Genomic DNA, 25,913 nt, shown 5'->3' on the forward strand with positions numbered 1-25,913 from the left:
TATATCTCTGTTGCCTTGAACATTGTGCCATGGTATTATCACTTGTTCTTCTCAATAAATGTTTGTTGGAGGGAAGCAAGTAACGGACATTTTGACCTCTCATGATATCACCATGGGTAGCAACTTACTTCACTTGCTCAAACAGAGCCTGGCAGAACCCTTACGTTTGGCTAATTTCGTGTGTGTGTGTGTGTGTGTGTGTGTGTGTGTGTGTGTGTGTGTTGAAATTACAAACAGTGAAGTGATATATTTTTTTTTAATTTGATGCTTGGACTTCTTTAAATTGAATAAGGCATTTCTTCAGCATCCCTCTAACTATTCATTAGGAGAGACACTTGAGGAACCTTGAATAACATGAGACATTTGTTGACCTTTGAACTTAATTAAGATCAGAGCTTCCCTTTCATCATCCCCATTCCACTCATACTTCCCAAATGTCTGTCGTTCTTCTAAAATTGAGTAATGGGCTAGTTAATATGTTTGCTTTTAAGCCCTTTGTCTTTAAAATACCCCTGGCCTTTAGTTTCACAACCTGGAATAAAATACTTTTATCCTTAAAGAAATCCCTGTATTCTCAAAGGAGCTGCTTAAAAATGTGGATGCAGGTCCTGAAGGAAAGAAGGATGATCTGGACCTAGGTTACCATTTTGTTTTTAACACGTCAGTTTATAATACCACTCTCATCAGACCCCAAGAGTGAGGGCAAACAAATAAAAAACCAAAAAGGACATGGAATCCTGAAGAGAGTCAGATAAGTGAAGGAAAAAAAGGATAGCATTTCCTGGACAATTGAAAGGGATCAGAGCTTAGTGATGTAACTTGAGGTTAACGTTCTGGAACTTCTGTGGAAGTATAAAGTAACCAGGGAGACTGTGGACTGTGTTGGTTCTTGGACAAGAGAGACCACCACAGTACTTTCCAAGATCCTTCCACTCAGCTCCTTTCACTCATCTTTGATTAGGAAGGTAGTTTGGGATTGCTGTTTGACTGTGGTTAAACACCATGGGGATGAGCATTCTGATGATTGGCTTAATTATTAAACTTTTGAAAATTGTTTTATTTAGTTGTCCATACTGATGTGGACAGGATGAGCCACTGGACAACATGGACAAATCCTCAATCATTTACTACCTGGTAATTATTGTATCTTTGATTTTAGATCAGTGATTAAAGTGTAAAATATTTAGTCTTATAACCTTTACACCTGTGTTTCTCTCTTAAGACCTCTATACCCATTTTCTTTAATCGATAATAATATGTAGTATGGACCCATTAGCCCATCTTGTAGATTTCATGGAATGTTAAAACTGGAAAGGATCTTGGAAATTATCTACTTTAACTTCTTCATGTTGAGAAAGAAGGGGAAATTGACTACTGAAAAGGGAATGTAAGTTGCCTAAGGCCTCAGAGCTGGGACTTTGAATTTATATTCCCAAGATCTTTCTGATTTCAGGCAGGTTGTTAGTATGTTTGTTTTTGTTGTTGTTTCCAATTAGATTTCTTGAGAAATTTTCATCTAACTGTTGGCTAAAGTCTTTCTGAAAATTATATCATCTCATTAAACTCTCAGGTTGTTAAATACTTCCAATTTATTAGAAAATGAAGCCCTATTAAAATTGGTCTTGGAACAGTAGTATACTTGTAAAATCCAGATTCATCTCTGGAAAACAGCTTTATCATTTCATTGGTCACTCAAGCTTTTATAAAAATCATATACAGATCTATTTTTGGTTTTAATATACATTCAGTTCATTTTGGATGATCTTGACCTACAGAATCCCGAAGTCTTTTGCCCTAGCTCCATATGGAATTATGTACACAAATTGTGGCTCTGACAGCATCAGACTTGTTATAAATATAATCAGATCTTTTCCCCATCCTCTTCAGTTGTCTCAGCTCGCTACTCAGATCTCAACAAACTCTCTGTTACTCAGTTCAATTCAGTAAACATTTGTTAAGTGCCTACTATGTGCTGGGCACTATGCTGCGCTAGGGATATAAATAAGAAAGAGAATACCTGCCCTTAAGGGGCTTTCAGTCCAATGGGGGAAGACCATCTACAAAAGAAAGTGAGAGGGGGAGGGGTTGGGGGGGATAGGGTTACCAAGGGGTGTCTGGCTTGGGGACTTGATGTTCAATGGAGTCAAAACCAGAGCTGCTGATGGAGAAAAGAGGGTTACCTGGAAAGTTCTGAATATTCAGAGCCCTCTATAAAGAAAGGCTTTGGAAGGAATTTACTGCTCCACTTACTAGCCCTCAAGTCTAAGGAAAGAGGCTACTGAGGGAGTTGAGAAGATGTTGGGTATCAAAAGCTGAGTCAATTAGCTTTCATCAATAGTGATGAAAATTTAGGTGATCACCTTATACTCAGGGGAAAGTCAAGATGTTCCTTGGAATTGAAACCAAGCAGAGCTACTGATGGAGATGGAGAGTGGAGCGTTCCCTAGTTACTCACCTATTATATATATTTTTTCTAATCCTTTCTAAGAAGTAGCCCAAGAAATGGGAACCTTAACTCATTAAATAAAGGAGGGAAAAATACATCTTTCTTTGTACATAACTAGACTTCCTCGACCCATTGATGACATTAGGTTTTATCCCTTTCCCCTTCCTCATAGGATCTTTCTCCATTGATCATCTCCTCCCTCAAGAATTTTTTTCATTTTTCCATCTCCACTGACTCTTTACCATCTCCCTGTAAATATAACAGGTCTCCTTTACCCTAGCAGCTTTTCCCTCAACCTTGTAGTTACCTCCCTATCCTGCTCCTTCCTTTTCCCTCCAAACCATTAGAAATAGTAGTCTATACCTAATGCCACAGTTTAGGGCCACCCACCCAGTCTACATGCCCTGAAAATCTGACTTTCCTCGAAGATTGAAACTGTTCTTTGAACAGTGACCTCCACCAGTGACTTACCTATTGACAAATTTAATTTTGCTTTCCTTTGCTCAGAAATGTTTATTGTCATCCTATTCGCTGTATAGTCACTTTCAAACACCTAATCCTTGCATTCAAGGCCCTCTTCAACCCTGCTCCAACCAACTGATAGCAGTCTTTTGTCATACTTCTTTTTATGTATTTTGAGGTTTGTCCTCACTAGGTTTCCTGATTCCAACATAGAACAAAATCGGTTTAGGAATGGAACATGTCTGATGATTTTCTGCCTATATATCTTTGTTCATGCCATTTTTAAAGTTAGGAATGCTATCTCCACCTTTCATGATATAGCTTATCCTTCAAAGTCTAGTTCAAATGCCACATTGATCATCGACATAGCTCTCTTGCCTTCAGGTCTGGGAAACAGTTCTGGGCTCATTTACTTACTCAGTCAGCCAGCATTTATTAATATGCCAGGCACTATCCTAAACTCTGGGGATTCAAAGAAAAGTGAAAATGATCTTAGCTTTCAACGAGGTTACATTCTAATGGCAAAACAACCCTCTTTACAAAGGTGGGATTTGAATTGAATCTTGAAGGAAGCCAGGAGATAGAAATGAGGGAGAATGTTCTGGGCATAAGGGAATGGATAGCCAGGGAAGGGAGATAGTGTCCTGTGCAGAGAATGGCAAGAAGGTTGGATTGTAGAATATGTGGAGGGGAGTAAAAAGTATAAGAAGACTAGAATAAGTTTAAAGGGGACAAGTTGTGAAGGGCTTTAAAAGCCAAACATGGGAGTTTATATTTGATCCTGGAGGTACCAGGAAAGCAACTGGAATTTATGGGGAGTAGAGGATAACATGATCAATTCTGTGTGCTCTAGGAAGATCCGTTTGATAGCTGAGTTGAGGATAGGAGGGAGGGAAGGAGGGGGGGGAAGGAGGAGGAGGAGGAGGAGGAGGAGGAGGAGGAGAGGAGGGAGAGGGAGACAGAGAGAGTGTGAGAGTATCCAGAAGAGGTTGATTATGTGCCAGATGCTGCTGAGAGGTCAAGAAGAATAACGACTGAGGAAAAGGCCATTAGATTTGGCAATGAAGAGATCATTGGTAACTTTGGAGAGAGTAATTTCAATCAAATGATGAGATTGTAGAGGATTTAGAAGAGAATGAGAAGAAAAATGGAGAGATTTTTATCACAATGATGCATCCTTTTCTGGGTTGAAGAAAGCAGCAAATAATGGAGAACATGGTCTATTTGAAATTAGAATTGAATGGGTTTGAGTCTTGAACTCTACCACTTACTAGCCCTGCGACTTGGGGCAAGTGACTTACCTGCTTGAGTCTCTGCTTCCTCATCTGGGGAATGGGAATAATCCCTGAACTACCTACCTTAGCTTTATGAGGATCAGATGAGATACTGGTGTAGCTTCATAACTGTAAAGCTGCAATCAGAATGTAGGGTAAGGTTGTTATTTGTACTGAAGCAGTTGGGATACAGTGCCTGGTTTTGGCCACCTGTAACATCCTAGATGGAATCTATTGAAAATAATCAATTTGGTTTATCTTCCTTGCTCTGTCTAATGTAGTAAAATGACAGGACACAATTGCCTGGCACTCTGTCTAAATGTCAGAGACCACAGTGAGCCCCTTTTATTGTCCATTTATAATAAAGAACATTTTTTTCAACTATTTATATCCACCTAAATGCCTATAATCATCAAATGGAATTCAGTCCCTTTTCCTGGGCATTTTAAAAGATACTGTCTGTCATATACTGGAATGCTTGAAATTATACCTCCATTATTTCCTAGAGTTATGAGACATTATTTTATATGACCCACAGGGTACATGATGTGAACATTGACTCTCAGCAGTTGTAGGGGGCTCTAAAATGGTGATGAATTTTAATCTAGTTAACAGGAGACACACACACACACACACACACACAACACACACACACACACACACATTCTCTACAAGGTACAATACTGAAATTTTTCCTGGATTATTTTGAATGGTTTTTTTAATGTATAAGAGAATTATCTTATTATTTGGTAAATCTGTATCTACTTTAGGGAACCTAATTGGAAGAGAGAAAATAGAAACGTTAATTAATGCAGAAAAGAATCAGGAAGTAATGATAAATACACTGAAGTAGGAGATAACACCAGATACACTAAGTTGACGTTTGTATGCTGAGAGGTTCTTGGAAAGAGAATTTTAAAAGAGATATGGAATAAAATGGAGTTTAGATTAACTGCATTACATTAGATCACTCTGTATATGGAAGTTGGGTTTGCATATGAACTTGTTTGGAAAGGGATTTAAGTGGAGGTCTGTCTGGCCCTTGAGTGTTTCCTCCATAGCAGAGTGCTCCTTGTTGGAACTTGTTATAAATTCCTTTTTCAAAAGTTTAGTTTAGGTCTCCTCTAAATATAAGCCTGTCTGAGAAGGTTAATATTATCACAAAGGTATGCTACTCCAATGTTGTTATCCTGCTTAGCAGAGGAGACCAAGAGCCATAGATGATAAGGAAAACCATTGTATGTGGCCATGTTTGTGTGGATTTCAGTTCAATTTAATTGCTATTTATTAAATGTCTACTCTGTATAATGAACTATGCTGGCACCTAGAAGTACAAAGACAAAAACTAAACTGCCTCTGCCCCCAAAGCGATTACATTCTTCTCTTGGGGAGTTAAAACTTGTAAACAAAAAAAGTAAATTTATAAGATAATTTTAAGAAAATTGATTTAGAAATTTATAAAATTTAAGAAAATCAATTAGCTCTAGAGGATAAGACTGGGGTTAAGAGGGTGAAAATATCAGACAAAACAGAAAATTGCACTTATCTTGATGGAAAATCCCGAGTATTTTAAATTTTTGTTTTATTTCCCAATTTTATACAGGGTGAAATGGAATCATGGGGCTTTGAAGCATTGTGTCAGTGTTATTTATATTGTCTAGAATTCTCTGTAACCAAACTCAGACAGCTCCAGGACTCCAGGTGTGAACCATGCTAATAAGCAGAATTGGTTAATAGGAATCTGAAAACCAAGTAGAGTAAGGAGTTGGTAAATGGACATATAGTTGCCCTCAGTGAGTTCCATTTGTTATCAGAGTAGTGAAAGAGCTTGTTGGCATGATTGCCAAGTCATCATCAGTGACCACTGAATGACAGAACAGGAGATATGTACTGTAGAATTTGAAATGGTCAAATGTCATTTAAAAAAAGAATATATATGTATATATATATGTATATATATGTACCTATATATATATATGTATGTATGTATGTATACAACACACACACACACACAACACACACAAGCAGAGAGAGAGAGAGAGAGATAAGGTATCTTTTTCCTACTGTATATGACAATCAGTTTCACTTTTCCTCCCTAGCAAAACATGTTATTAAAGGGATCGTTAGGGGCAGCTAGGTGGTGCAGTTGATAGAGCTCTGGCCTTGGATTCAGGAAGACCTGAGTTCAAATCCAGCCTCACACACTTGTCATTTATTAGCTGTGTGACCCTGGGCAAGTCACTTAACCCCGTTTGCCTCACCAAAAAGGAAAAAAAAGGATGGTTAGTAAGCACTTAAATAGACAGTAATGATCACTTAAGTGTTTGGTTTCATCAATCAGTCAAACAACCAACATTTTATTAAATGCCTCTTCTCTGTAAGGGCAATGCCAGAAACAGTGGAGATAAAAAGACAGAATAAAAACCTTTTTTGGCCCTCAAAGACTTTATGTTCTTTTGGATGAAGCAACATAAAAACAAACTTTAAACTTATGCAGTATAGAGATAAGTCCATTTCTCAGGGTGGAGGGGAACACCAACAATTAAGAGAGGAATCAGGAAGATGATGGGAGCAGAGCTTTGAAGGAAGCTAGAGGTTGTAAAAGACAGAGCTGAGGAGGGAATTCACAACAGCAGGTAGGCCAGTTTGCCCAGACTGTAGAGTGCATGGAGGGATGGAATAAGAAATGAGCTTCCAGAGATAGGTTGGAGTTAGATTATGAAGGGCTTTGAATGCCAAACTGAGGAGCTTGAGTTTTATCCTAGAGGCAGTAGGGAGCCCGAAGGAGCATTTTGAGCATAGTCAAAGCTATGGATTAGAAATGTAACACTTTATGCCCATCAGTTGGGGAATAGCTGAACAAATTGTGGTATATGAATGTAATGAAATACTATTGTTCCATAAGAAATGATAAGCAAGCAGACTTCTGAAAAACCTGGAAAGACTTGCATGAACTGATGCGGGAGTGAAGTGAGCAGAACCAGGAGAATGTTTACACAGTAGTAGGAACATTGTGTGATCATCAATTTTGATAGACATAACTCTTCTCAGCAAGGCAAGGATCTAAGACAATTCCAAAAGAGTTATAACAGAAAATGCTGTCCACATCCAGAGAAAGATCTATGGAGTCTGAATGTAGATGGAAGCATACTATTTTCTCTTTTTTGCTTTTTCTTTCTCCAGGTTTTCCCCTTTTGTTCTGATTCTTCTTTCACAACATAACTAATGGGGAAATATGGGTTATACATGTTTAACCAGTATCAGATGGCATGCCATCCTGGGGAGCGGAGAGTAGAGAGAGGGGGAAATTTTATAACTCAAAATCTTATAAAAGTGTATGTTGAAAATAAAAAATTAATAAATTTTTTTAAAAAAGAAATGTGATGCTTTGGTAGCTGTGTAGAAAATGGCTTATTGAGAGAGACTAACAGACATATATTAGACAGGGATACTAATTAGGAGACTTTTCAAAGCAAAAGGCCATGAGAGTCTGAAGTAGAGTGATTGTGGTGTAAGTGGGGAGAATCTGATGTGATAGAAGGAAAATCAATAAGACCTGTTAATGGAGTATGTAAGTGAGGTGAAAGAGAGCTAAGAGTTGAGGATATTTCTAAGATTGCAAGTCTGGGGGACTGGAAAGATATTGATAGATGAAAGGAGGGAAGAAAAAAATGTGAAAAAAGAAAAAGAAATTCACATGATAACTTTATATATTTAAAAGGCATATCAATTTGTACATAATAGACTTGTAGTTTCATGTGCAGTCATCTTCTTTATTATGTTATGGAAATGCTTGTTTTATTTCATAAATTGAAAATAAAAAATTTTTAATGAAAGAAATTGACAAGTGTGGAATATGGTGGGGAGGGAGGTTGTATTTTGAGGGTGAGATAATGAATTCTGTTTTGGACAGGATGGATTTGAATTGTGTTGAGGATATTTAAATGGAAATGTCTAATAGACAATTAGTGATGTGGGAATAGAATTCAGGAAAAAGCCGAGAGCTGTACATATTGATCTGGGAATCATCTACATAGAGGTTATAATTGAACCTAAGGGACCTGATGAGATCATGACGTCAGAAAGTATAAAGAGAGAAAAGAAGAATGACCCACAACAGAACCTTTGGGTATCCTCGTGCCCAGGAGGCTCCACGTGGATGATGAATATCTTGTTGTACCTGTTGTGTTCAAGGAATTGTGCTAAGCACTGGAGGTATGAAGAAAGGCACAAAAAGCCAGTTCTCAAGGATCTCACAGTCTAAAGGAGTCTGAGAGGTAGTGGCTAAATAGGTAGGAAAAGAATGAAGAGAGAAAGGGGCTGCAAGAAAAAGGAAGAGGGTATCTAGAAGAAGAGAGTCGTTAACGGTGACAAACAGTACAGAGATCAGCAGGGTTGAGGCCTGAGAATAGGCAATGAGATTTGGCAATAGGGATTCTTAACCTAGGGTTCATAAGCTGGTCTTAAAAACTATTTTAATAACTATTTCAATATAATTGATTTCCTTTGTAATCCTAGGTTTTTATTTTGTTTAAGAACATGTTTTTTTAATTAAAAATAGATCTATAGGCTTCACTGAATGGCCAAAGAGTCTTGGTCTCTCTCTCTCCCTCTCCCTCCCTCTCTCCCTCTCTCTCTCTCTCTCTCTCTCTCTCTCACATGCACACACACACAGAGAGAGAGAGAGAGAGCAAGAGAGAGAGAGAGAGAAGAGAGAGAGAGAGGAGAGAGAGAGAGAGAGAGAAAACCCTTTGATTAAGAGATGATTAGAATTCTGGAGACATTAGTTTTACTTGAGTTAGTAGAATTCAGTTACATTCAGTAGAATTCATTTGAGATTTCAAGGGATCTTATTACTTCAACCTACTGAATTACTTCCAAGTGCTTAGAAGCCCCCTCAGTGAGTCCCCTTCTTTTTCTATCCTATGTTTCCATATGTGCTTTCTACCTGCTTTCATTTCCATTGAGGCAGAGGAATCATCCTGTATGTTGCTTAACTAGAACTTCCACTTTTTGACCCCTTCTGTTAACATCCATATATTAATTCAATAGAAAAATGGCAGGAACTGGCCAAAGGATTACTAATGATTACAGTAGTAAGACCCTAGTGAAGAAGAAGACCCAGAAAGTGATTAATTGATGAATGTTATTGAAGAACTCAATAAAATATAACATGTTTAGTATATACTTTAATGCTTGGTGACTTCAGTGCAAAAATAAGTATTGGGGGAGTGTGGTAGAAAATATTGGAAAATGGTTCAGGAACATGGAATAAATTAAATATGAAAGAGAGAATGATGTATAGCATCCTCAAGCCTACATAGTCTGAATACTTTCTTCAAGAAGAGTGTTGGCAATGGTGGGCACTAAATAATAGCATCCCCAAAGTTAAATTGCTTTTTTTTTCAACAGACAAAAAAGCGTTGAAGTAAAAATATTGATAAAAGAATAGGCATCAACATAAACCATCACCTTCTCCGAAACAAAATTAAGCAATATAAATCATCATGAGTTAGAAAAGGCTTACAAACCACCTGAACCAACAAATATTTTTTTTTTTTGCCAAACATAGGAATATGGCAGTGCACATTTATTAATTAATTTGTATAATATTACAGAAGAGGAAGATTAAGTGCATTTATCTCATAAAACAGTGAGAAGTAGATAGAAAATCAAGTTTATAGATAGTTGAGTGAGCAATGCTATTGAGCCATGACATCCAAGGACATGTAAGATTCAAAATGTAAGGATAACAATAGTTCAAAAATGGGAAATGGCTGTCAAGGTTTAATTAGCTGTTTTATCTATATATGACAATGGGGTCACTATATTTAGATGCACCACCATTGTCCCTAATGAGCTGCATGAGGAAGCATGAAATACTTTAGTGTATAATAGAAGAAAAAGATGAAGAGAAGCTGAACTACAGCAAGTGTACACAGAGTAGCAACATATTAGAGGTGGTATACTTTTGAGGGCATTGAAGGATTGAATCTCAAGATGTAAAAGAGGAAGATACTAGTGGTTGGAAAAAAATCATGACCTTTGTTTGGAGGTCTCTTTCAGCTCTAGATAAATGATCTTATATTATTGTTGTTATTTTTAAAAAGCAATTGAGAATACATGAATAATAAAAATAATATGACTAATAAAAGTGATTGGGTAATAAAAAATAAAGCGCCATTAAAAACATGAATAATAAAAATTTAAAAATTGCTAACACATATGAAATGATTTAATGTTTTAAACCCTTTGCATGCGTTATCTCCTTTGATCCTCACAAACCCAAAAGATAAGTGCTGTTATTATCATCATCCCCCTTTTGCAGATGAGGAAATGAGAGGTTAAGTGAGTTGGCCAGGGTCACACATTCAAACTCAAGTGTTTCTGACTCTCAAGTCCAGCCCTCTGTCTACTATACCACCTAGTTGCTTTCTCCTTACTACAAAGTCTATGAAAATAATAAAAACACATGTCCAGTGAATTCTTGACGAAGGTAGGAGAGGGCAACAAGTAAGTTTTCAGGGGAGGAAATTCTGCACTGTACTAGATTCTTGAGATACAAAGAAAAAATGAAACAATTCCTTCTGTCAAGGGGGGAAATTCTGCAGTTGATCACATGATTGAAAAGTTCAGAGGATATGAGATCCCACGATCCTTTTTGTTTGACTGTAAAAGGCATTTGATTCAATATAACAAAAATGCAGTATTAGAGGTTCTTTTCCAACAAAGTGTGCATATATACTAATCATACAAAATTCCTTTAAAGATGTAACAGAGGTAATCTTGTTTGATCTTTTTATGATTTATTTCAAATCATAAAATAAGGAAACATTCTCACTGATGGTGTTTTCAGTGCAGGGTCCAAGTGGAAGAGAGATTCTCAACATAGATTGAGGAGGAGATCTTCCAGATGCATTTATCTGTGAATGCTATTTTACTGATTGCATCAGTTTCTGTACCATTGCAAATCCTTTCAAATGAGTTGAATGATCATCCAGGAATTCAGTCTGTACTCATAGGAAAAACTAAGTGCCAAGAGAATTCCTATTGAGACCATGATATACAAGTTGGATAGATGCTTCAGAGATGGTCCATCCTTGATACTGTGCATGGACAATTACCTTGGTCCAGAATTGAATAGGAAGAGAAGCAAATTGGATTGCCATAGAGGGATTGCTGTTCTTTGAAGGACTTCTAGTTTCTCTCTGCAACAAAGGCCCATCATTTTAACTTATTCTTGTGTTTAAGCTTTATGGCTCTGAGTCATTGAATATGATAAAGCATGGGTCACCCAAAGAGCAATGCAGAGGCTGGTGGTAGGAGTGAGTAGGTTGCAACATTTTACAAATGGAGAATTATTTAGGAGATGGGACATGAGGAGACATCACTGACCGGCCAAGGAGGTGGGCTAGTTATGGCACAAGAACAATGAGTCAACAGCTGACACGCTCAGCAGGTAACTTTTGTGGAGGATTTATGGGAGGACGTGGAACCAGAGTTGCAGAGAGTGAAGAGACATGGACGAATTGTGATCTGTACCGCTGAAGGTTATACCCACGTGAGGAAAACTGTCCAAATGAGTAAATATATTCAGAAGTGGGAAGGGCTGCTTTGAGAGGTGGTAAGTTCCCTCTAAGTGGAGATCTTTAAGTGGAGACTGGATGGCCCCTGTTCAGGATGTTGTAGCAAGCCATCTCTTGATTCTACCCAGTGTCAGCAATGGGGTTAGAATGTTTACAAAGGCAGGGGAGGGGGAAGAGAAGGTAGATTTAATATATTATCATGTGCTTTTAAAAGGATGGGAAGGAAGGAGGAAATTATGTATTGTAAGCATGTTTATGGAAGCATCAGCCACGTGCAAAGCACTGAACATTTCAGGAATTGCAGAGGGGCAGCAATACATTTATAAAACAGAATCCTGGCCTTTAAAGAGCATGTGATCTGCTCATTTATTTTTATAGTTTAAAACTTTTCCATTTTGAGAGAAATGTTATATTAGATTTAGAACAATTCAGTAGCTGGGGAAAACATCATGAAAGGTGCCTTAGTCTACTACCAAGAATTGAAGTCTTTCTTGTAGGTGTTAACTCTCTTACCCAAAAAAAAAAAGATTTATGAAAAACTGAAAAAAATACATCACTTAAGAACTTTAAATGGTTTAAAACAAAAAGATGTGTAAGCATCGTGGAAGCAGGAGCCATGTCATGCATGCTTAGGCTTTTTTGTGGTTCCCATAATAATACCTAGTATTCCTGCTGAATAAATCCTTATTAGATTGGATTATATTTTGGTCAGTGTTTACCTTGATTTTTTAGGATGTGTTTACAACAAAAAATTGTTAATTCAAGTTCACGTGTTTTGCTAACAGAAGCATATCAACCTCAGTGAGTGTCTCTTTATTTGGAAACAATTTGGATTGGAGTTATTTAATATATTAAAACAATTGGCATGGGGGATAACACTATTAATGTTTGCTTGTTTGCTTGAAAAATATTCCCCAGGACTCATCAGTCAAACTAAATGAAAAAACAGACAACTAAAGGCAAAGGAATTTTAAAGGTTTTCTCATATCTGCTTATTTTGTGACCGGTTGCATAGCTGTAAGTAAAGCTGTAAGGGCTTGTTAGGTGTACCCAAGTGAAGAATATCAAACTTGGCCCACTACATTAAATGAATATTTCAATTAATTTTTTAAAAAAACTTATTAGTACCTACTAAGTGCCAGGCACTGTACTAGATTCTTGAGATACAAAGAAAAAATGAAACAATTCCTTCTGTCAAGGGGGGAAACAGCTGGTGCACAGATAAATAGCTATAAATATTTTCTGGGAGGCAGGGTGGGAGGTATAATATTTGGGAGGAGGGGCAGCTAACATCTAGTTTGATTAGGAGAGGTTCAAAATAAAAAACAATTTTTTTTAAAAAAGGAAATGCTTTATATGGTAGGTGGCTCTTGAGCTGAACTTTAAATGAAACTAAGGATTTCAAAAGGCAGATGTTAAGAGGTAGAACATTCTAACAGTGGTGAAGACGACAGAGATAGGAAGATGTGTATGGGGCATAGCAAATGGAATACTTTTGCTAGAATGCAAACTATGCTATCATTCTGGAAAATATTTGAAGCCAGATTATGACAGGTTTAAAGTGCCAGACAAAAGAATTTATATTTTATCGTCAAGGCAATGGAGAGCCACTGAAGCCTTTTGAGGAAGTGAGTAACGTGGTTAGACTTGTACTTTGGCAATACCACTTTGATAGTTGTGTGGTAATTGGATAAATCAAAACTGATAATCTAACAATACCTCCCCAATTGCATTTATTTATGTCATATTAACTGAGTAGTTTTAAAATAAATATATTTTGTTTAAGTTTTTTTTTGTCTAGATTAGAAAATTAAATGGTACCAAAGTGTGTAGATTTAATTCAGTGAGTGGTTTGCAATGTGAAAAGAAAAACCATAAATTCTTTTAAATTTAAATAAATTTAAAAACTAAATCAATTCAGTCTAATGCAGTGAGCATTAAATGCCTACTATATGCAATATACTGCCTTTTAGGAATTTATATTCTGTTGGAGAATTAAGCAACAGTTTACCCTACCCTCTATTTGCATATGTCAATTGAGCCTCTTAACAGCCCTGAAAAGATAAATATTATAGGCAAATTTCCCTTGAAACTCTGACTTATTCGGAGCTTCTCTGTTACTGTTATGTATACTACCATCCTTCCAGTCAGTCTGTTCTGTAAACTCAATGAGTAACACTAGATTCCTCACTGTCCCTACATATCCAGTGTGTTGCCAATCTTGTCCTTTCTGCTTTCACGAAATTTCTCATTTATGTCCTCTTCTCTCCATTCACTCAGTCACCACACTTGTTTAGGCCCTCAGATGGACTGGCCTTCTTGCCTCAGAGATCTCCCCATTCCAAGAGTAGTTCTGCTTATCTTACCCTCCTCCCTACTTAGTAAATACCTGTGGATCCTTATTACCATCAAGATCAACTATAAAGGCCTTGGTTTGATACTTAAAGATATTCATAACCTGGTCCCTTCCGACCTTTCCATTCTCCTTACATTTTGCTATAATCTAGCTTCACCAACTGGCCTACTTGCTGCTCTTTTCACAGGTTGACATTCCATCGCCTGTCAGTCAATAAACATTTATTAAGCCCCTAATGTGTGCCTAATACTAGAAATAAAAAGAAAGACAGTCCAGGCTCTAAAGAAGTTCAAGAACCATTTGGGGGAATGTGTCTTTGCCCTTGCTATCCCCCCAAGCCTGGAATTCTTTGCCTCACTCATCCCTACCTTTTAGTTTCTTCCTTGAAGTCTCAGCTCCAAACCTACTTTATTCAAGATTCCTTTTCTGGTCCTTCTAGACCCTCCACCCTCCCTCGTCTGATAGACATTCCCTTCTGAGATTTCTTGTCATCTATTCTGTAGATATCTTGTATCCACCTAGTTATTTATGTGTTGTTGCAGCTACTTGAAGGCAGGGGACTTTTTATCTTTCTTTATCCTCAACCCTTAGCACAATGCTTGGCACATTCTACATTCTTCATCTTTTTGGATTGATCCCCATGTTGCAAATGAGGAAACTGCTCATTTCATCTTCAAATCAAATTGAAGGGTTCTGGGTTATTTAAAATTTTTTTTGTATTTGTATTATTAAAATTTCTGTTTAACATGCCCCCAAAATTATGTGCTAAATCTATAGGGAAATGGACTTATTTGCCTTCTTATATCTGCATTACTTTGCAACCTCTGTGTTTCTGTAACAGAATGATGGAGAAAGATGGCTTTTCTACTAGTTCTGTGGGATCCATATAAAAACAGAAAAAAGAAGTACACTCAATCTTCTATTAACACATCTCTTCAGACTCACTCTGAATTATTTTTTTTAGAAAATTATCAGAGCCCTAGAATTTTTAGCAAGGAAGAATGTACACCAGCCACAGTGTGAGAGTTTAGGCAGCTGGGGAGAAGTAAAACAGCCTGCTGAATTTGAGGTTGGCAAAAAATCTCTTCTTTTTCTTCTCTGGATTTTTCTCTGAAAAGCATTTCTGTTGCATCATGGCATAGTGCTGGGATCCCTTAAAAAAGAGGGAAAGATCCTCACTTAGTAGAACTCTGCATTTCACAAATGATATTGATGAGATTGGTTTCCCCGTATAGAGGATGGACAAGTATTGGTTTTCCTTATTCTAAAAGACCCTCTTTCTGATTAAGGGTGTAACTATTTGTCTCTCCTCACTTCAAACCATCTTCCAGCCACTAAAGTGATTTTCCTAAAGCACTCCAATGGTCCGATCATGTCATGTACCCTCACCCCCTCAATAAACTCTAAAGGCTCCCCATTGCCTCGAAGATGAAATATAAAATTGTCTGTCTGGCATTCAGAGCCCTTAATGAGCTAGCCCTTTTCTAAAGCTTTCCAGTCTTTGTCTACTTTACACCCCACCATGTATTCTTCTATCCAGTAACACTTGCATCCTTCCTATTCTACAAACAATACCCCCTCCACCTCTCAATTCCAGACAAAGACTTTGGATTTTCCCAGTGCCTGGAATCTTCCTCTTCATCCTCTCCTTTGTCATCTATAACTTTCTTCAAGTCACAACTAAAATCCCATGTTCTACAGAAAGCTTTTCGCAATTCCTCTTAGTTCTGGTGCCTGCTTTTCTTTTAATTATTTTCCTGTTCATATTTTATATGGCAAATTTATGCATATTTGTTTGTTTGATGTCTTCTCTGTTAGATTGTACGATTCTAGAGGGCAGAAACTATCGTCTCCCTCTTTGTATCCCTAGAGTTTAGCATAGTGCCTGGCACTTGATAATGTTAATTGACAGACTGAGTGAATTAAATCTGTGACTGTTCTGGTGTTCTAAGCATTGGTGTTCTAAGCTAATAACAGATAGTTTGTTGAAATAAAGAGTCTTATCCAGCCTTGTATCCCCTGAAGTCCTACTCCAATGACTCATCTGGCTTGGAGAGGTGACTCTGGTTTCTAGAAGACTATAATAAGCTCTGACAGTTTCTACCAAGCTAGAAAAGCTTCAAGTGTGGATTCCCACAGAAACTCTTAAAAGACATCTAAGGAGTCATTGAGGACTTGTGCTCTGGGTCAGTAGAAGGAATCCTACACCAAATGAAATTACAGATGCAGGAACTATTGAGATATCTGGCCATAGCCTTCTACATTTTTTTAAATGGGAAGAAATTAATGAAATACAAATTGAGTTGCTTTGATTTGAGCTGGTGTGCTTTGGACATGAAATAAATCCAAGAGGAAAGTGATCCAAAAGACAGCTTTCAGCAGAAGTGTGCGGGAATAGCTCCTTACATGCTGGGTTGTTAAATTTTCAGTTTGAGCAATCTGTGAGAAGTAGTAGCTGGCCCACTAGGGACCCAGTTGGCCAGTTCCAGTGGGGCAATGCTGCTCCCTCCCTCCCTCCTTCCTTCCTTCCCTCCTGCCTTCCTCCCTTCTTGCTTTCCTCCTGCCTGCTTTTCTTCCTTCCTCGCTCCCTCCTTCCCTCCCTCCCTCCTTCCCCTTCCCTCCCTCCTCATAGGGAATCATACCCTTACCTGTGGGTGCTCTGCCCAAAGGAATATATACTTTGAACACGGAAACCTCACAAAATATCTTGGGGTTTATGGGCTAGAGCTGTTTTTTTTCTCTTCCCTACTTATTTATTCTGTCATTAAAAAAAACAAACCTGGGACAATTAACTCTTTTGCCCCATGTAGTTTCATTTATGATTTCTTGACCATGCCTTAAACCCAAATCACTCTGACTCTTACTGATTGACCAACGGTAGGTCCCAGCCCAAGCCTCACTTGGTCATTGGAATCTGATGGCTCAGAGTGAATGTAAATAGGAGTTGTTTCTGTTTTGTCCAGAAACCCTGAGGGTCTCCCCTCCCAGATTGATTTTTTTTTTCTGATTAGGTAAAAGAGGCCATTTTTTACCTCATTTCTTACCTAACCTTAATTTACACCTTAGAAACCCGCAAATGCTATAAATCAGAGCTTGGTTTATTGTGTTGCTGATTGTTTAGACTTAAATAAGTGATGGAGAAAATGTTAATGGTGCACAGTGTTTTCTGTGTACATTTTCCCCCAGGTAGCCAGTGATTAAACATTTACTGGCATATCCCTAGATTGTGGTTACAAGTACTTTCATAGAATTCCTAGGATCATAGATTTAGAACTGGAAGAGATCTTATCTACTCCAGGCCCCTCATTTGACAGATTGTAGGATCAAAGGACCATAGATCTTAAAACTAGAAGAGCTCTTAAAGGTCATTTAGCCCAGGCCCATTATTTTTTAGATGAAGAAAACTGAGGTCCAGAGAAGAATTGATGCCCAAAATCACACAATAACTAGCAGACTTGGAATTTGAATACATGTCTTCAAACCAGATGATCTTTACTTTAAAATGTTGTGGATTTTCCCCACTACCTACAAATTAATATAAAAATACATTTTACTTCATTAGTCCATTAAGGGACTTATGTTTTCCTTCTGAGACTCTTAACGCAATGTCAATTGAATAGGGAATTGTAAGGTTCTGACTGGACTTGGTGTAGGAAAATCTTAGGTGAGGACATTGCCTCCATTAATGCAGGTTGGCACCTTCTCAGTAACTCCAGAGTTGCATAAACAGTAGGAATTAAAGTGGCTTGCCCACGGTCATATAATATGTTAGTATATGATATGATGATAATAATTATATTACAGTAACAATAATACCACCAGTATAGGAGATTTATCCTCAAATAACAGCTTCCTTTCTCTGTATGTGTGTCTCAGACTCACTCACCAGAGACTGGTTGTGTCTTAGAGTTCTTCTTTAGTCTAGGAGGCTGGTATTACAGTTTTCCTAATTTTGAGGAGCCAGAGTGGGGGAATCTATGCTGAGCTTTGCTCCCACCTCCAGAAGGATGAAGGGAGCAGACAGACAGGAAATACATTGAGTTTTAATGATCACAGAAACTAAAATCCACGTACTTATTTCTTAGAAAATATGCTTCCTGAAGGGTAGAAAATTGAGGCGACATCGTAGCATGATGATGGATAGAAATGAGACATTAGATGTCCTAGACACAATTGCTGTTCTCTATTTTGACTGAAATTGCATCTTATTATCTAGATGTGAAGCAATCAAAAGTGAGACAGAAGAGGTTGGAAATGTAAATTAGGCTACCCAGTACTTAGTAGTTGAAGCAATTCGTTTTGCATTGTCATGTCCCCAAATGAGACACTTCCAATTTCACCAGTTCATAATATCCTATTCAGTGTCAACAAAATGTCACTAGGGGGAAGGCCCTTAAATGTTGTCTTGTTCTCAGCTTAAGTGATGCCATCTTTAGTTAGGAGAAAGAAGAAGTAAGATGGGTTGAAAAATATGATAGACCTGCAGACCATGCCTGAAAATATCTTTGGCCAATGGAATCAATCAATTAACAAGCATTTATTAAGTACTTATTAGGTGCCAAGCACTGTGCTAAGTGTTGGGGATATAAAGACAAAAGCAAACCAGTGCATCCTCTCAAGGAGCTTATGCTCTAATGGGAGAGAAAGGTGTGTGCAGTTGTGAGTTTGTATAAGACCTATACAAATTAAAGACAAGGTAACCTTGGAAGAGAAGGCACTAGCAGGTGTGGGGGGGTGGGGTGGGATTGAATAGATCGAACATTTAAGCACTTATTATATACTAATATGTGCTAAGCCCTGACGATATTAATAAGCAAAACAGCCTCTGACCTCAGGGAGTTTATACTGTAATGGAAGAAGACAACCCATAAACGGAAGCCAGAAAAGAGTTGGAAAAAGGAGGGGCAAAAGGGTAAGAGGGGCAAGATAGTTTGTGAAAAAGAGAAAAGTCAGTTTGGAGAAGAGAGTCAGAAATAAAGTGAAGTATTGCTTCACCCCTCCTCCTTAAATAATGGTTCATCTAGGCAATCACCAATCAGGGCAATGGGTTTAGTGGGTTGAGATTTCTCTAGAGTAGTAAAAGTAGATGGGAGAGGGGAAGGGAGGAGGAGTCCAAACAATGGATGTAATTCTGTGATTCTTCTGTGTTTAGTATTTCTTTCTGTGTGGGCATAAACAAACCAAAAAAGAAGAAAGAGAAAGAGAATGGAGACTAGCACCATAGCTTTTCTCGCTCCAAATAATCTCCCCCTTTGTCCCCTTATCATATGCTCTTGCTTTTCTTCTTCTCTTTGTATATATTGCTTTTATCCTTTTAGATTACATCTCTCTTCTGTCCTTATTCATGGTTTTCTCATCCTTCAAAGCCAGCTCAAATCCCACTGGTTCAGTAAAGCCCTTTTTAGACAATGTCTTATGCTCTAGTTGTCTGTATCACACAGTTTAACCTTAGGAATCATGTAATAGTCCAACATTTTCATTTTAGAAATGAGGAAACCGAGGTCTAGAGAATACACTGAATGACTTTCCCAGGGTCAGACATCTAATGAGTTACTACTAAGAAGACATTATAGGTTAATTAATTAATCCATCATTATATATGAAGGACATTATAGTGAAAAGCATTACTAGATCTATTCTTAGAGAATGTTGTTGCCAAAATATTCCTTCCTGTTTTGTCAGATGTCATTTAAATTCCAAATTCTATAGCTGCCTTCTTTGCTTGCAGGGTTGGGTTGGGATTATATGTTACTGCTGGAGATAGACTCTAGAAGCTATAAAATTGACACATTTTCATTAATATTTTTATTAATGTAAATTCTTTATGGGTTTGAAGAATATGCTCCTGTCCCTTATGTGTAACACAGGTGAATATTTATTTATTTATTTTTTAAAGCAGGCTTACAGGTAGGCAAACAGTTTATACACAAACAAGAGATAGAGAGTAGGTGAATCTTTAAGATTACTAATTTTATGCTGAGCTAATTTAAAATACAGTGGATATATCTTCTGGTCTGTAAATGTAAATTTAACTGCACTCATTTCCATTTTCACATTTATTTTCAGAAGCTTCCTACTAAATGATATCCAAGTTAGATTCTTACCCAATTCCTAATGTCCTGACAGTTTGCTCTTCAATTAATAAACAAGGCTTGAATTATTCATGAGGCTTGCTTTTTGTTAAGATAGTTGCAAAACATTTCCCTAATATAATGTTTGTGGGGATCTGGTAACAAGGCGTGTAATAGAGCAACATTTCAAATGTAGTAATATCTTTGACCTTCAGATACTATAGATGTGTTTAATTCTTTAAGCTATCTATGTCTTTGTATGCATGGATCTACATTAAAGTAGCTTTTCAAAAAGAAACATGAAAGGCAGGGTAGTGTAGTGGTTAGATAACTAGCTTTGGCACCAGGAGGACCTGGATTCAAGTCCTGCTTCTGAAACATAATGGCTGTATGACCCTGGACAAGTTATTTAGCCTCTCAGTGCTCTAGGCTACTCTCTGAAGACTTTAAGCTGCTAAGAATGTACCAAACTGTACTAGGAGAGGGAATTCTATCACCCATGAGGTCCTTATACCATTGAAATCACAGGGTCCAGTCATTATCCCTTAAATTTAGGAGAAACATTCCACAGTTCAATGGATATTAATACATGTAGCATCTTCAGAATCAGTTTGAACAACGTTGAGCTATATTGCCTTTCCAACTTTAGGAAATTGAATCTCCTTTCTGTCTAACGAGCACTAAGGAATCCCAGCAAAGACAGAAGATACTGTGGTTAATAATGTCTAGCATTTATATATTGCCAGGCACTGTGCTAAGCACTTTGCAATTATTATCTCGGGGCAGCTAGGCGGCGTGGTGGATAAAGCATCGGCCCTGGATTCTGGAGGACCCGAGTTCAAATGCGGCCTCAGACACATAACACTTACTAGCTGTGTGACTCCGGTCAAGTTACTTAACCCAAATTGCCTCACCAAAAAAACAAAACAAAACAATTATTATCTCATTTGATCCTCTTAACAACCCTGGAAAGATAGGTGCTGTTATTATCCCTGTTTTGCAGATGAGGAAATGGAGGCAAAGACAGGTTGAGTGACTTGCCTATGCCATGGTCACACAGTAAGTGTCTGAGGCTGAATTTGAACTCAAGTCTTCGTGACTCTAGAGTCCAGTTCTATCCATTGCACCACCTAGCTGTCCAGTTAGCTTCTTTAGGCCTTAAAATTGGATAATATCTAGATACAGTGTAGGCTTTCATCTCAAAGCTATCAGTAAGCTGCTGTTTACCATGATGCAGACTTCAGGGGCAGATGTCATGCAGGCAGGACCGTGGGCCCTCACCATCGACTTAAGGGGAAGATTGTAGAGTATCTGGAGGCCTCTTGCCATTCTTACAATAGCATTCGCCACATCTTGAGACAGTAAATCAGATAGGAGCAACAATTTACCTCAGAAATGGTATGGCAAAGCTGGGGCTCAGGCAGTGTACTTTTGTATTTATTAAGCCCAGTGCATACCACCTGACCTGTGAAAGCTCCATCATATAGCAGAATTGTAGTTAGAACCTTGGCATTAAGATCTTCTCCACACCTCTGTCTGCTTACTACCCCTTCTAACTTATGGCTAACATTCCAACCTCCTAATCTTCTAATGCCTGTCACTCAGAGCCCACTACTTCCCTGGGTAAAAATCTCTTTCCCCTGATAATTCTTCCATTATAACTGTCCACCTTATCTCTATCTCCACTTGATTCCTGTCTTATCTAACCCCTTCCACTGTGTTCTTTGGCTCCCCTTCCACTACCACTGTTAACAAACTCACCTTTGTCCTCACTCCCTTCTTCTTTTTCCTTCCTCAGATTACCTTTTTTTTTTAATGTATCTGTTGCCTATTTTATCTTCCCAGTCAAAAGATAAACCTTTGTTTAAAAGAGAAGCTTGGGGTTATTAAAAACACTTTGCACAACAACTTACTTCTACCATTTTCCACAATAAATTCAAGATGGATACATGACTGGAATATTAAAGATCATACCGTAACAAAATTAGAATAGAAGCGTGTCATAGATCATTTCACAGTTATGGATAGGGAATGAATTTTTAACCAAACAGAGGATAGATGCAATTACCAAAGATAAAACGATAATTTTGGTTACATGAAATTGAGAAGGTCTTGCACAAACAAAATTAACTCTTCTAGTATCAGGGAAGCAGTCTGTTGGGGAAAAAATGTTTAAATACACAATTATACATGTATCTCAAATGCTTATCATTATATGTAATACCTTAAATGCTTAATGCATATATGTATATATTAAATGCTGAGCATACACATACATAAACATATATACGTGTATAAATACAAACACACATACGTGTGTGTGTGTGTGTGTGTGTGTGTGTGTGTGTATACAGACAATTTCCTAAAAGTCTTAGTGAAGTTTTAAGCTTTTTTAGCTTAAAAATAACTTTAAAACCGCACTAAATCTTTTGGGACAACTTGTATATATGCTATATATGCTACAGTATACACACATATGTATATAAATATATATGCATATATACATGCCTGTATACTAATGTATGTGCTAAGCATTTGATAACAAGACTAAATAACAGACAGGTGGTTGAAGAATATGAACAGTTCTCCAAAGAACTACACGCTATATTAATAGCCACATCAAAGAATGTTCCAAATAATTAAAAATGAAAGAAATAGAAATCAAAACAACCCTGAGGTTTCATCTCACCCTCAGTAAATTGGAAAAGATGACAAAAGATAGGAACAGTCAGCGTTGGAGAGATTGTTGAAAGATAGGCATGCTAATGCGTTATTGGTGGCTCTGAATTGGTCCAGCTATTCTGGAAAGGAAATTGGAATCACACAAATGACTTAAGTTCACTTCTCAGATTCCACTGTGCGGAGCATACCCCGTGGTGGATTGTTGACCAAAAGAATGCCTCGCTAGTGACCAGACTATTTATAGCAGCACTTTTTGCATTATATAAGAATTGCAGACAAAGTAGATGACCATTGATTGAAGAATGGATAAACAGATTGTCACCCATGGATACAATGAAATGTTGCTGTGCTGTAAGAAATGATGGATACAGAGGAACATTGGGAAGATGTAAACTGATGTAGAATGAAGCACGGCCAAGAAAACAATGTACACAGTGGCTACAATAATGTAAATGGAAGCATAATTCTAAAACAATTGAAAATGAAAACCGCAAGTTTTATAAAGAACAAGTTTGGCCACAAAGTGGAGTTGTGGGTGGGGGAAGGGGGGGAACCCATCTCTTCTTGATCCTTTGCAAATGCAGCAGGTAGCAGGATAGTTGTATGGAGGGTCACATATAACTTCCTATTTTTTCTATGTGTTGTTGCTTTTGCTTAATTTTTTTTTCTTTTTAAAAAATCTTTTTTGTCAGGGATGGCTTCCTGGGAGTGGGAAGGGAGGATCTCGCTATTGAAAGGAGCATGCATATTACTACAACCAAATACCCCTCAAAGGATCTTTCCAGTATCCATGCTTGTAATCTTAGAGCTAGATCTGATTCTTCCCTGACTCCTTAATATGGTCAGTTATCACATCCTGTTTCCTCCCTCTCCTAGGATCCTGTTATGTTGCCTCTTCTTTTCCATTAAACCTGTAGTCATTCCAGTTAAGGCCCTGGATTATTGTTGATAGCCTTGTAACTGGCCTTCTTCACTCCAGGCTTTCTCCCTTCTCTTATCTTCCCATAACATATTGACCAAATTAATCTTTCGAATGTACTGGTCTGACCCTGTCACACTCTTGCTTTAAAATTGTCAATTATTTTTTACTGCCTTATGGATAAAGTATAAACTTTATGTCACATTTAAGGCTGAACATTGTCTTATTGCTGTATTTCATCAATTCAGCAAGCATTTATTGTTTTCTGTGTGCCAGGTACTATATTAATTAAATACTAGGGATACAAAGAAAAACAAAAACAGCCTCTATTCTCAAGGAGTTTATAGTTTAATGGAACATACACACACACACACACACACACCACACACACACACACACACACACACACACACACACACCCCCTCTATATTTATTGCTAAAGGGAACTCTCATGTAAGGAAATTCTCTCTGCTAATGCTGGCTGAGACTTTATCAACAACTCCGGGGTCTTAGAGTTGACTAGAACATTGAGAGGTTCTGTCATGTGATTGTTATACGGCCTATATATGTCAGAGCTAGGACTCAAACCCAAGTCTTTAAGACTCCAGCGCTGCCATGCTGCTTCCTCCCTCCCTTCATACAATGTAGATTTCAAGCAAAGAGGAATATTAGCTCTCTCTATGTATATGTGTGAGCTGTATCCCATGGCTGAAATATACTCTGTCCTCATCCCTCTCTTTTAAAATCCTCCTCCACTTCTAGATCTTCAAATCCCGGTTGATCCAAATTGAAAGTGATCTGCCCTCCTCAAATTTTTTAGAGCACTCCATCAGGTTATCTCCACCGTTTCAAATTCTCCTTTGTGTCCTCCTTGCATATGCATACATCATATCTCCCCTTAGATTGTAAATGTTTTATGGGAAGTAACGGCTCAGGACAATGCCTTGAACTTAACAGATGCTTAATAAATATTTACGGAGTTTTTGAGTGACTTTGTGGCCTTCAGCTATGTTTGCTTTCATTTATTCATTACTAGCCTTCCCTTTTCTTGTCTGCCTCACTTTTGTTATATGCCTTCAATTAATGTCCTCCTCTACTGATCCTATCACTTTTACCTAGGTTTTGCAAGTGGATAGAGCTGGACATGAAATCAGTAAGACAGGAGTGCAAATCTTGCCTCAGACATTTACTATCTGTGTGACCCTGGCAAATCACTTAGCCTCTCTTTGCTTGATATTGTAAAATAAGGATGGTAATAATAGTGCTGACCTCCCAGAGACGAGAGGATCAAATGCGATATTTGCAAAACGTTTTGCAAACCTTAAAATGCTGTATACATGCTAGCTGCTATTTTTTTTTTCATCATTACCATATAACATTTTTTTCTCAATAATGCCTCCAGCTTTCAAGGGGAAATCTAAGGAATTATTAAAATTTGTAATATCTTTGTAAAATTTGTAATATTATCTTTCAAAAAAGAAAAACATTTACTAAATGAGACAAGCCACTAATAGAGAATTATAGGACCTTCCAGACTTTTATGATGCTAGTGTTACAAGGGCAGGCAAGAATAACTGTAACAATTTTAGCTTTTTTATATTGTGATGAGAGATGTACTACATAATATGACATAAACAAGGAAATAATACTTCCTAAGTTATATTTTAAAATTTCGCTTATTTTCATTTCATGGAACAAAACAAGCATTTCTATAACAATAAGATAAAAAAAAATGATTGCGCATGAAACTACAAATCTACCATGTACAACTTGCTATTCTCTCCAACAACAACAATAGATTAATCAACAAAGTTATATAAATTTCTTATTCCCCCCCTTCCCACACCTGGAGATGGCTACCATTAGACACAAATAGAGATGTGTGTGTGTGTGTGTGTGTGTAAAAATTTGTGTATTTATAATAGAATGACTGTTGCTCAAAGTCTTTCTTAAAACAATATCACTGTTACCGTATACAATCTTCTCTTGGTTCTGCTCTCTTCACTCTTCATCATTTCGTGCAAGTCTTTCCATGCCCTTGTAAGATCATTGAGCTCATCATTTCTAATAGCACAGTAGCATTCCATCACAAGCATATAGCACAACTTGTCCAGTCA

At 37.5% G+C, this 25,913-nt stretch overlaps 1 protein-coding gene across 9 annotated transcripts in view; it reads left to right on the forward strand.

Moving 5' to 3' along the window:
• PSD3 (pleckstrin and Sec7 domain containing 3) overlaps positions 1 to 25,913 on the forward strand; it is a 607,844-nt gene that overhangs the window by 450,190 nt on the left and 131,741 nt on the right. Inside the window, exons 1-2 of one of the 9 annotated variants that reach the window (XM_078149622.1) lie at positions 872 to 965; positions 1,065 to 1,134. The exons of the other annotated variants lie outside the window; for them this stretch is intronic. Of the exons in view, the coding sequence (XP_078005748.1) occupies positions 1,105 to 1,134 (30 nt within the window). The 5' untranslated portion in view covers positions 872 to 965; positions 1,065 to 1,104. Of the gene's footprint in view, positions 1 to 871; positions 966 to 1,064; positions 1,135 to 25,913 lie in introns of those variants that run through there. 9 annotated transcript variants of the gene reach the window in all.

The sequence above is a fragment of the Phascolarctos cinereus genome, unplaced genomic scaffold (assembly GCF_003287225.1).
Source record: "Phascolarctos cinereus isolate Bilbo 61053 unplaced genomic scaffold, phaCin_HiC Scaffold_2;HRSCAF=192, whole genome shotgun sequence".
Classification (NCBI taxonomy): Eukaryota; Metazoa; Chordata; class Mammalia; order Diprotodontia; family Phascolarctidae; genus Phascolarctos; species Phascolarctos cinereus.